This window comes from Molossus molossus, unplaced genomic scaffold (genome assembly GCF_014108415.1).
Source record: "Molossus molossus isolate mMolMol1 unplaced genomic scaffold, mMolMol1.p scaffold_m16_p_5, whole genome shotgun sequence".
NCBI lineage: Eukaryota > Metazoa > Chordata > Mammalia > Chiroptera > Molossidae > Molossus > Molossus molossus.
The window spans coordinates 44,771,492-44,784,157 of NW_023425388.1; the positions used below are offsets into that span (position 1 = coordinate 44,771,492).

At 36.1% G+C, this 12,666-nt stretch overlaps 1 protein-coding gene across 4 annotated transcripts in view; it reads left to right on the forward strand.

The window, feature by feature from the left end:
- MFN1 (mitofusin 1) overlaps positions 1-11,638 on the forward strand; it is a 33,979-nt gene extending 22,341 nt beyond the window's left edge. For 3 of the 4 annotated variants that reach the window (XM_036242400.1, XM_036242401.1, XM_036242402.1), the window contains exons 11-18: positions 415-541; positions 725-829; positions 1,092-1,194; positions 1,336-1,565; positions 4,139-4,291; positions 5,603-5,799; positions 7,821-7,955; positions 10,040-11,638. In XM_036242400.1, coding sequence (XP_036098293.1) covers positions 415-541; positions 725-829; positions 1,092-1,194; positions 1,336-1,565; positions 4,139-4,291; positions 5,603-5,799; positions 7,821-7,955; positions 10,040-10,121 — 1,132 coding nt within the window. In that variant the 3' untranslated portion in view covers positions 10,122-11,638. Of the gene's footprint in view, positions 1-414; positions 542-724; positions 830-1,091; positions 1,195-1,335; positions 1,566-4,138; positions 4,292-5,602; positions 5,800-7,820; positions 7,956-9,269; positions 9,300-10,039 lie in introns of those variants that run through there. The other variant, XM_036242403.1, reaches the window with a different exon arrangement.
- The last annotated feature ends 1,028 nt before the right edge of the window (positions 11,639-12,666 follow it).

The window sequence follows — 12,666 nt, forward strand, 5'->3', positions numbered from 1 at the left end:
AGGTACGTGAATGAGCACAGCTATATGCCAAGAACACTTGAATAAAACTAGTAGCTGCTGGATTTGGTTTACGGGATGCCACTTGCTGGCCCTTATTTAAATAAAGTCCCCTTATTTAAATAAAGTCAGTGTTGTGCGTGTTCATATCTATGAAGTGTTTGGAGACTTAGATTCTTACTAATCCTTTGGTGGGATTCAGGTGACACATGGGCAGAGAAACAAAATAGTTTATATTTAGTCATCTAGAAAACATTTTATAAGTGAAATAGTATTTGAATTCTTTTCCATGTTGGATATGAGATTTTTTTTCTTCTATCATGCTAACAGATGGTTCAGTACATAATTAAGTGCCCTTGCTTAATTGCTTGAGACTTTAATATCCCCTGAATATTAATTACTCTTATACTATAATAGGGTTTATTCATTGGAAGAGAGGGAAGACCAAATTGATAGACTGGACTTTATCCGAAACCAGATGAACCTTTTGACACTGGATGTTAAGAAGAAAATAAGGGAGGTCACAGAGGAGGTGGCAAACAAGGTGGGTAACGGTAACTTTATGATTAAAAAACTGGGAATGGAAATATTTTTTATAATGCTAAAAATGTTATCCCTGTTGCCTTAAAGAAATATTTTGTTAAAAGTTTTTCAGTTTGATTTTTTGAGTGATTAATGATCTTAGTTTTATTTTATCCTCCTCTCCCCCCTTCCCCCATATTTTCAGGTTTCTTGTGCAATGACAGATGAAATTTGTCGACTCTCTGTTTTGGTTGATGAGTTTTGTTCTGAGTTTCATCCCACTCCAAGTGTATTGAAAGTATATAAAAATGTAAGTTAAATTGTAGTTAAGTTATTCAGATAGTTCCCTCACCTTATTCTATACTCTTATGTAGTGGTTTATCTATTTTAGTGTCTTAATGGCAATCAGTACACAGTTGGCCTATCTCTTGTGAAATCTTGTAGTAAATGTAAACTACCTTGTTATCCTCTTAGAAAAAGATCATTTAGTGCTTACTAATTTTTTAAAGTTTTTTATAAAACTGCTTATATTCTAGAGAAAAAATAATGTGGACATTTATTGTTTTCAACAGGAGTTAAATAAGCACATAGAAGATGGTATGGGAAGAAATTTGGCTGATCGGTGCACTAATGAAGTCAATGCTTCAATGCTTCAATCCCAGCAAGAAATTATTGGTAATATTACTATGAGTTCATGTGTAGTATTTTCTTTATTTTTTTGGTAAAGAATTAATTTTCCTTTAGGTATTTTATAAAATGTGAAACATTTTCTACTATTGTTTTTTGAAATAAACATTGTAATTTTGTTCTTTCTAGAAAATTTGAAGCCACTACTTCCAGCTGGTGTACAGAGTAAACTACATACACTGATTCCTTGCAAGAAATTTGATCTCAGCTATGACCTAAATTGCCACAAGTTATGTTCAGATTTTCAAGAGGATATTGTTTTTCGTTTTTCCTTGGGCTGGTCTTCCCTTGTCCATCGTTTCTTGGGCCCTACAAATGCACAGAGGATGCTTCTAGGATTATCTGAGCCTGTCTTTCAGGTACAGGTTTTTTTATTTGTTTTTGTTTGGAGTATTATTTTTATCAGGTGTTTATTGCTGTACTACTACACAGGTATATGGCTTTGATTCTACCAGTTGAGATTCTCCTTTTATTATTTTATTTGATTTTCTCTACTAGAACTAGCTGGGTAAAATTTGCATATTTGTGAGTTAATATTTATCACATGGAGCCATTTCTGAATTAGGTATGCTATGCATAAGGGAAAGCCAAGTCCAAAGTTATTATTCTGTACTGTTGTAGGTCATTCTACATGCATAACCAAAACTCTTATATTTTATTTTCTCAAAAGTTTTTGTTTTTAGGCTGGCCAGTGTGGGTGAGTGGATTAAATGTTGCACCATGGACTGAGAGGTCCTGGTTCAATTTCTATTCAGGGCACAGGCCCTGGTTTCGGTCTCCATCCCCAGTGGGGGGCGTGCAGCAGGCAGTTGGTCAATGTTTCTCTCTCACATTGATGTCTCTCTCTCCTTTCTGTCTCTCTATAAAATCAATAAAAACATATAAAAAATATTTTGTTTTCATACTTAAGAGAAATTGGAATTTATATAAATGTTTTAAAAAACTTTTTAAATTCATCAATTTGTTTTTCAGAAGATTTATGAATCAGCGCAATTAACCACAATCCAGTTTTAGAACATTTCTATCACCCCCAAAGATACCCTCGTGCCCTTTGCTGTCAGCCATCATTTCTACCTCCATCCCCACTGCAAGGCAGTTTTCTGTAGTTATCTATCCTTTTGCCCTTTCTGGATGTTTCCTATAAATGGAATTTAAAAAAATATGTCCCTTTGGGACTGGCTTCTTTCACTTAGCAAAATATTTTCAGGATTCATTGTCATGGTGCACAAATGTAGCATTATTAATACTTCATTCCTTTTTTATGGCTGAATAATATTCTATTATAGATATCACACATTTTATTTATCTAAGTATCAGTTGATGGATATTTGACTTGTTTGTATTTTTTGGCTATTATGAGTAATGGTGGTATGAACACTCATGTTCTGTTTTTATGTGGACATCTGTTTTCACTTGTCTTGAATATATACCTAGTAGTGAAATTGCTGGACCATAAGTAAATCCATGTTTAACTTTCTGAAGAACTGCCAAAATGTTTTCCAAAGTGGCTGCACTATTTTACATTCCCACCAGCAGTGTGTTAAGGTTCTCTTATTTCTCAACATTCTCATCCAGACTTGTTATTATGTCATTTTATTTTATTTTTTATTTTATTTATTTTTTATCCTCACCCGAGGACATTTTTCCATTTTTTGTTCAGATAGAGTGGGAGGGAGAGAGAGGAAGAGAGAGAGAGAGACATCGATGTGAAAGGGACACATTGAGTGGCTACCTCCCGCACAGCCAACCAGGGCCAGGGACAAACTGCAACCTAGGTACGCACCCTTAGCGGGAACTGAACCCGGATCTCTCTGGACCGCAGACCGATGCTCCAACCGCTGAGCAAAACCAGCCAGGGCTATTATGTCATTTTAATTCCTAGTGCATGTGAAGTGGTATCTCATTGTAGTTTTTTTTCTTTCTTGTTGTTAATCCTCGCCTGAGGACATTTTTTCCATTGATTTTTAGAGAGTAGGAGGCAGGGAGGGGAGGAGAGAGAGAAGTATTATTAATGAGAGAGAGAGAGAGAGAGAGAGAGACATATCAACTGGTTGCCTGCCAAATGCACCCCGAGGTCAAGGATTGAACCTGCAACCCAAGTATGTGCCCTTGACCAGGAATCAAACCAAGACTCTAACCATTTGGCCACACCAGCCAGGGCTCATTGTAGTTTTGATTGTATTTCCCTAATGACTAATGCTTTTGAACATCTTTTCATGTGCTTTTAGTGATTCATGTATCTTGCTTTATAAAATGTCTATTCAAATCATTTGCCCAATATTTAATTTGGTTATTTGGCTTCTTACGGACTTGTAGGAGTTCTTCATATATTCTAGACACAAGTCCTTTATCAAGTATATGGTTTCCAGATAATGTTCCTCTAGTCTGTGGCTTATATTTGAATTTTCTTATGATGTATGCTTATTTATTTATTTTTTAATTCTCACCTGAGGATATGTTTATTGATTTTAGAGAGAAAGGGGGTGGGAGTGGAGAGAGAAAGAGAGAGAACATCAATGTAAGAGAGACACATTGATCAGTTGCCTCCCGTATGAGGCCTGACTGGGGACCGAACTCACAACCCTTTTGGTGTACAGAATAAAGTTCCAACCAAGTAAGCCACTTGGTCAGGATTCTTGTGATGTATTTTTAAGTGTAAAAGTTTTAAAATACAGTTTTAATTTGTCTTGGGAGTTGAGGATCTAATGTTAAAGGCAGACTCAATGTATATTATAAAAATTCGTTATTCTTTGTCATAGAAAATAAATTTCAGACCATTTTTACTTAATGTATTTATGATAAGCTAATTAATTGGAGTTTCTTTCATTAATTTACTACCATGATTTTAAAGGGAATGCAATAGAATTTAATAGGTTTTGTTCCACTTGTAGTTGTTTAATTGTAATCCTTGTTTTTCTCCCCAACATTGTAGCTCCCCAGATCTTTAGCTTCGACTCCCACTGCTCCTGCCAATCCGTCAACACCAGATAATGCATCACAGGAAGAACTCATGGTGACCTTAATAACAGCATTAGCTTCTCTTACATCTAGAACATCTATGGGCATCATCGTTGTTGGAGGAGTGGTAAGAAACAGTACATTTTGTTATAATAAAAATTGAAATTTTTGCAAAGCTTTCTGCTAGATTACAAAGAGAAAGGTATATTTACTTCTGTTTTCAGGACCTATAAAATTACATGAAAAGTTTTGGGTTAAAATTAGTGAATTAAGAAAATCTTAAATTAAAAAAAATGTATATTTATTTTTAAATTGAAATATAGTTGACATATAACATTGTATTAGTTTTAGGTGTATAGCATAATGATTTGATGTACATATGTAGTGAAATTATTACCACAACATAAATTTTTAAAAAATATATCTTTATCCCTGACCGGTTGCTCAGCAATTAGAGCATCGGCCTGCAAACCAGAGAGTCCCAGGTTCCGTTACCGCTAGGGGCACGTTGGTTGCAGTTTGTCCCTGGCCCCGGTTGGGGTCATGTGGGTGGCAGCCAGTTGATGTGTCTCTCTCATGTCGATGTTTCTTTCTCTCTCTTCCCCCTTCTCTCTCTCCCGCTTTATCTGAAGATAAATGCAAAAATGTCCTCAGGTGAGGATGAAAAGAAAAGAAAAGAAAATACATCTTTAGTAAAGCAACACCACCAATTGGCTGGTCTTTAAAATAATGCTTTCTGGCTTTCTGACTGTTTTCCCATCACAGCACACAAAGAAGTGATATTTATACATGGAGTAACAAGAATGATCCAGGTTCCTTATCTAGTCTCCTCTAATACCAAAGGGATCTGTCTTAAAGTATTAAAGATTACTTTTTAGTAGTAGTTCTTACACGTTAAAAAAATTTGCCCGGCCGGTGTGGCTCAAAGGATTGAATGTTGCTCCATGGACTGAGAGGTCCCAATTCCATTCCTGGTCAGGGCACATGCCTGGGTTGCAGGCTTGATCCCCAGTAGGGGGCGCACAGGAAGCAGCTGATGGATGGTTCTCACATCAGTGTTTCTCTCTCTTCTAAAGAAAGAAAATCAATAAAAACATTTCAAAGAAAAAATTTTTTAAATTTTGTATCATTAACAGCATCAATAGACATGTTTTGTTTTTTGAAACCTCTGACCTAAAAGATATTAATCTCCTTTTGCAAGATATATCGAATCAACTCACCAAATGTCTAGCAGGTTATAAAACTTCTTGCCTGATATTTATGTACTACTCATTTTTCAGCTTGTTTGATTTCTGATAACTTCAGAATTTCATAGAGAAGGATTACAAATTTTTAAAAAATGGATCTGACTCAAAGACCTGTAGTACAATGTCCTTTGAGTATTATCTCCCCACTGGTGGTTTTCTTTCTCAAAGGAAGCTGTAAATTTATCTTGCAGATTTGGAAAACTGTTGGCTGGAAACTCATATCTGTCTCATTAAGTATGTATGGAGCTTTATATCTTTATGAAAGGCTGGCCTGGACCACCCGAGCCAAGGAGAGAGCTTTTAAACAGCAATTTGTGAACTATGCAACCGAAAAACTACAGATGATTGTTAGCTTCACAAGTGCAAACTGCAGCCATCAAGTACAACAGTAAGTTGAAAAATTCATCTTCAGCTTAAAAAAAAAGGGCAGGTTTATTGCAGTATGACATACATGCACAAATGTACAAATAAAAGTATGAAGATTATAGTTCAAAGAATTGGCACAATGTGGACATTTCTTATTATTGTATTATAATAAATACCTGGGTCCATTAAATGTCTTCTAGGTGTCATAAACATTAATTTCATTGATTTAGTAAAAATATGTAAAATTCCAGTTAGTGGATAATATTCTATATTTGGATGCTACTGAGAGATGAGTTAAAAAGCTCATTATTGCAATGTAATAGAAGAAATTCTGTACATAATTATAATAAAAGGTGAAAAGTGATAAGTAATATGAAAGCCTCATAATGTGAGGCTTTAGAATCTGCAATCATGAAGGTTAGTGGATCAATAAAGATTTCTTTTTTTTTTTTTTTATCATCCTCACCCGAGGACATTTTTCCATTTTTTGTTCAGATAGAGTGGGAGGGAGAGAGAGAGAGAGAGAAACATCGACGTGAAAGGGACACATCGAGTGGCCGCCACCCGCACAACCAACCAGGGCCGGGGACAAACCGCAACCGAGGCACGCGCCCTTAGCGGGAACCGAACCCGGGTCCCTCCGGACCGCAGGCCGACGCTCTAACCGCTGAGCCAAACTGGCCAGGGCTCAATAAAGATTTCTTAGAGGAGGGGTTGAATATGCAGAATAGGAAGGTACAGGCAGAGAAAACAGCCCAAACCAAAGGCAAGAGGGTAGAGGAAAAGGAATGAATTCAGAAACATGAGAAGATTTCAGTGAGAGATGTGTAAAAGGGGGTGGAGGAATACATTCAAGTATGAACCTAATAATAGGACAGGGGTTTGGATATTAGGAGTCCTGGGAGTGATATTAATATTTAGCTCTAGAACAAATAACTTTGCAGTGGTGTGGTATGTATAGAATAGTTTAGATTAAGGAGACAAGATTCTGCAGGGCGATTATACTGTTTCAGACATAAATGAAAGCCTGTCGAACAGAGCTATAGAGAATGGAGACCAGAGGGCATGGATTTGATACCACTCCATGGTTCATTGAAATAGTTCATTCATTCATTCATGTACCAAATATTTATTGAGCTATTTTACATAATAGTTTTAATTTTATATTAAGGAAAACCTTTCCTCTAAAGAAGATACTAGACCTCCAACTGAGGTTCACATACATGAAAACAAAGTTATTGAGCCTTTCCCATTCATCTGATCATTTATTGTCTACTATGTAAAAATAACTGTGCTAGTCATTATAGGAAATACAAAGTTAAAAATAACTTGATCCTCTCCTTAGAGGACATCACACTAATTTCTCAGTTAAAATAATACTAGCTTAATATTAATTTAATAAAACATTGAAATAATGAAAGATGCTTCATTTTTTCAGTATTGGTAATTAAAGACCATGGTGAAGATGCACAGGAGAATAGTTGTAGAGAAAAATGAGTAAGACAGTTCATGATATTCCAGAGACATACACCTACTAGGCATGCTCCCAGCTACAAAATATAAACATAATGTTTGCCAAAACTAACGTATGAACTAGCACACAAAAATAATACACTTTGGTTCCAGAAACATGGTTAAATGTTGCTGTGATTTACAGTATTTTTGCCTAAGTCACAGGAGTTAATTAAATTTTCTTTCCTGTTCTCAGTAATAATTTTTATGGCAGGAGACAAGAGTAAGTTTATTGTGCTTCTGAAGAAATATACCCATCTTTTGCCTTTTTATAGCTTGTTCATATTCACCATATAGCAGAAGCAATACTGCCTGTTGAGCATTGGTCTTGTGGCCAGATGGAATTAAACCCACAGTCATGTTAAGCTTACAAGTACCATACCTCCCTCATCCCATTCTTAGCACCCTGTTCTTTGATATCGTGTTTTAAAGTGTATTTTAAACTTGTGCTCTCCTTTTATATAATGTTTTTTAAAAGCCCATTTATTTTAAGACATTTGTTGTGACAGCTGATAAAATTTTTATTTTAAGGGAAATGGCAACCACTTTTGCTCGCCTTTGCCAACAAGTTGATATTACACAAAGACATCTGGAAGAAGAAATTGCTAGATTTTCCAAAGAGATAGATCAATTGGAGGAAATACAAAACAATTCAAAGCTTTTAAGGTACGTGAACCATTTTTTTTGTCAATAATAAGAACATTTATTGGTCTCATTGCCAAAAGATAATTATGTAAAACTTACATTAAAACTTTATATTAAAACTTTAGCTTTCTGTTGGCCTAAAGTATAATTTTCTATGTTTAATTCCATATTTTTGAAATTTCAGTGAACGCTAATTTCAACAACAAAAAACATCTGATGTAAATGGATGTTTTTAGATTTAAACTTTGAACTCTTGTTAAACTATATTAATCCTTTTTGAAAGCACAAGTTCTGTGATAAAAAGTATCACTTTTTGGTCCTGTATCTCTAGGACCAAAACTTCCATTTTCACTGGGGACTATTAAATTGAAAACTATAAAGGTTAAAAAAAAAAAATCATGGTATAATGTGGAATTCTGGTTTAATATGATTCATCATGGATTCTTTGGGGTCTGATTTTGCTTTAGGGGACAAGACCAGAAGTATCACCATATGGTTATACTTCTTGGCAGTTCTTTTTTTTTTTTTTATATTTTGTTCAGATAGAGTGGGAGAGAGAGAGAGAGAGAGAGAGAAACATCGACGTGAAAGGGACACATCAAGTGGTTGCCACCCTCACAACCCAACCAGGGCCGGGGACAAACTGCAACTGAGGTACATGCCCTTAGCGGGAACCAAACCCGGGTCTCTCTGGACCGCAGGCCGACGCTCCAACCGCTGAGCCAAACCAGCCAGGGCTTCTTGGCAGTTCTTAACATTCCACTTCCTTACCCATTTGCTGGCTTACCTATGAGTCTGAGGGAATCATTAAGCATCATTTAATCCCTGCTGCTTCTTACCCAGGTACATACTACATGCAATTGCTCATATAAGAGCAGTCTGCAAACTGGACAGCTGTCCTTGTGTCCTGAATTTTGGGACATATATTTAAAACACCTGTGGTCATGTCTCTTCATGGTGTCCTATTTGATCAGCAGTCACACTTGCATTGTACCTCAGTCTCAGAATCTCTGGAGAGGATGACTGCCTAACCCTTAGACCCCAGCCTCCTTTCTCACAACCAAACACATCCAAGTGGTCCATGGCTCCTGTTTTTTGTTTTTGTTTTTTTGGTATGTGCCCCTAGTGGGAACTGAACCCGGGACTCTCTGGTCCACAGGCTGTCGCTCCAACCACTGAGCCAAACTGGCCAGAGCCCATGGCTCCTGTTTTAAGTTAGATCTTTCCAAATACAACCATTCACATTTGGTGAAACTATATCCAGTAGAAGTTTCTTTGTTGTTGTTTTTTTTTTTACCTAGGGAGGTTTTTAAATAGTGTTTCATCTTGTCATAGCAAAACATAAATGAGAAAACAGATGATTGGCACTTATGTATCTTCTGATTCTGGCTGGACTGACTTGAATAAGTATGAATATTTTTGATTTACTAATTCATCCTTCTTCTAAAAGAAAAATTGAGATCTCCATTGTTACTAGATTAGGCTCATCCATTCAGATAGAATTTAACTTACCTAGTTGCCCTATGAAAAATACAGTGGAGTTCATATGTACATTTAACTTATATGACCTCAGTCATGTGAACTCAACAAAACAAGACCAAGATAAAAAGAAAGGAAGAAGCTCATTTAAGCATGTGCCTTGGCATAGTATGAGAATGAGGGACCAAATTTTGTTCCTTGGTCAGTTTTAGTTCCTGTTTTCCTCTTTTTATGGTATTTGGCTGCATCAGATAAGATTCTAGGTTTTGGGGTTTTTTTTAATGTGTGATCCATATATAAAACCAAATTCTATCCTTTATGTTTAACTTAAAGGAAATTCAAGGACAGTTATAACTGTACATGACTTAGGCATTAACTCCCATGTAAGGCCACAGGACTCCTGTTTCCTATGCTTTTCATTCTCTTTAAGTTCTGAACATTGGACTCTGTGTTTACTGCAAAGCTGTAGTAGCACATAGAAGTACTCATAAAACGGTTTTTATAGTTTAGTCTGAGTTCAGATAAATGTAGCAGCAGCTGGCTAGTGGGGTTAAGATTGGATGGAATGCATTCTTTTTTCTCATTTACCTTAATGATTTTGGTGTTTTGTTCATTTTTTAAATTAGAAATAAAGCTGTTCAACTTAAAAATGAGCTGGAGAATTTTACTAAGCAGTTTCTACGTTCAAGCAATGAAGAAGAATCTTAACAATATAAATCGCTTCGGTGATCATCATAGGAGAAAATGCAACTTGGATGATTTGGGACAGTTATTTTTATGAAATGATTTTAAATATGAATTGTGTTCACTATTCCTAAACAGCAAATTCTTGTGTAGATTCTGGTAATGATCTATCTCAGGGTGTTTGCATTTCTGAAGAGTGTTGTTATGTCTCTCTCGTTTTAATTTGGGGGTAAACAACAGGCTAAATGTTTGATATGTTAAAATGATGAATTAGTTAAAAGCAACAGAACCAACTATGTGACCCCTGAGGGGTGGAGCCTTGCTCTTAATTAGGGCTCTCTTTGTTTTTGATTCTGAAAAACTCTGCTTCCTGGCATCCAGGAGTTAGAGAATGCTCATCTTCTTTCTCAAAACTAATTTTTGATGTCACTTTAATGGGAATAGTCACTTTTTTGTTTTTGTTTTACATCTGCATTGCTTTAGCCACCAAAAAGGAGTGTGGAATGTTCTTGAGTGTATTATCTTGCAAGTTAACAGTAATATTTGCCATTCTGGCAGGTATGTAAACCACTAATAAATAAGCTGTTTTTTTACTCCTTATATTCCCGTTAAAACTGATGTAAAGCAGTATAAAGCTTTGTTATTCTGATAGTCTCTTCTTAAAGTATCTGGGTCAAAATAGCTTCCTGATGTTCTAAAGAAACATTTTCAGCTTCAGTTATGACTACAGTAAGGAAAGCTTTCTAAGTTTTAGAAGTTTGAAGTGATAAAAATAGCCAGAGATGGGAGGTCTGAATTTTGGGTGGTTAGAGTTGTGTACAAACTTTGTTCAGAAGGTATTTGTTGAGGATACTGCTGGATTGTCCTTGTGGGGTAGCTTTACTTTTATTTAATTGTATGAATTTGCCAGGGCATGGTTAAAAATATCACTGTATTTTTAGTTTAATGAAATGTTTATGGATTCAAGTATTGTGTGTGTTTGTGTTAAACACTAATTGAAATTTATATGGAAACATTTAAAAAATGACATTCTAGTGCTTTGCTATGCAAAACGTAGCCTTGAGGACCACCAAACCAGCATCACCTAAATGCTTGTTAGAAATGCACAGAGGACACCATGCCAATTATGTTTGTGCTTCTTTTCCATGGGAGGGTAACATTTCAGACTCTTTCTTTTAATATTCAGTACTTCCTTTTCTGTGCCTTTAAGGCTCCTGGGTGCCATTCTGTCTTTCACAGCAGGTGCAACAACACTTTTTCAGGATATTTTAAGGAGAATATTATTTAGGCCATAGAAGCCTTTCAAAAGTATATTTTTATGCAAATCAGATACTAGGGTGCAGTGTCAAATTGCAATAAATATTAATTTATAGCTTTTGTTGTTGCTTTATAACCAAAAATTGGTATGGTCCAACATGTGTGGATCAGATAACAACTGCAACATGAAGACTTGATGTCTAAGACTGGGTATTAATTTAGGTTACAAGCTCAAGTTCTTTTTTCTTCTTTATTGATATTAGAGAGAGAGAGGGGAAGAGAGAGGGAGAAAGAGAACATCGATTGTCTGCTTCCTGCATGCCCCCCACAGGGGATTGGGCCCACAACCTGGGCATGTGCCCTGAATGGGAATCAAACCAGCGATCTCTTGGTACATGGGTCGATGCTCACTGAGCCACACCAACTGGGCTCAAGTTCTTAACTCTATACAAAGTACTTGAAATTTGTAAACAGCATAGTGGTTTGGTATCATCTCATTAGTACACTCTTGTGGTTCTCAAAGTTTGGTCCCTGGATCAACAGTATCACTTGTCAACTTGTAAGAGATGCACATGCTGGGGTCCTACCCTAGACTTCTACTGAATCAAAAACACTAGCTTTGGGGACCAGTAATCTGTTGTAAGAAGATCCTCCTGGTCATCCTAATGCACACTAACGTTTGAGGACTCCTGGGAAATAATAAAACACAACCTTTATGCCTAGAGGTTAAGTGCACCTGTGACCAAGCCCATGAATTCTACAGAAATCATGTAAGTTACAGATGATACAGTTCAGAGTTCTTGTTCACTATGTTTGTTTGCAGAATTATAAACTTTGTATAACCTCAAACTTTTTACAAAACTACATTTTTTCAATAAGTATGCAAACTTGCAAGGTGAAAATAAAAGTTGTTTTGTCTGATAATCGATAAAAATGTAGTATCTATACTGGCATTATCTTGGGTAGACTGGCTCATCTTTTGATTGAATTAACTTGTTTAGCATGCCTGGTCACCTACTGAAAGTTTCCTCATTCATCCTCCCCCAAGGCTGTGGTGATGAAACTAAAAACTTATCATCAGTCCTAGAACCAATATAATTGTTTATCCTAAGGGAGCGCCAGGGAAAGAATGACTTAGTTTTGCTTTTCAATGAAAATGTATGGTCCTTTAATGGTAAGCTAACATAGTTCTAAAGGAGCACTCCAATCTCCTTCTTGCCCTGGAAGCCCATGACATATGTTTAGATAAAGTAATAACTAGGGCTGAGCCTGAAATATTGGGCTTGGAGTTTAGTTCTGGGACTTAATTTTA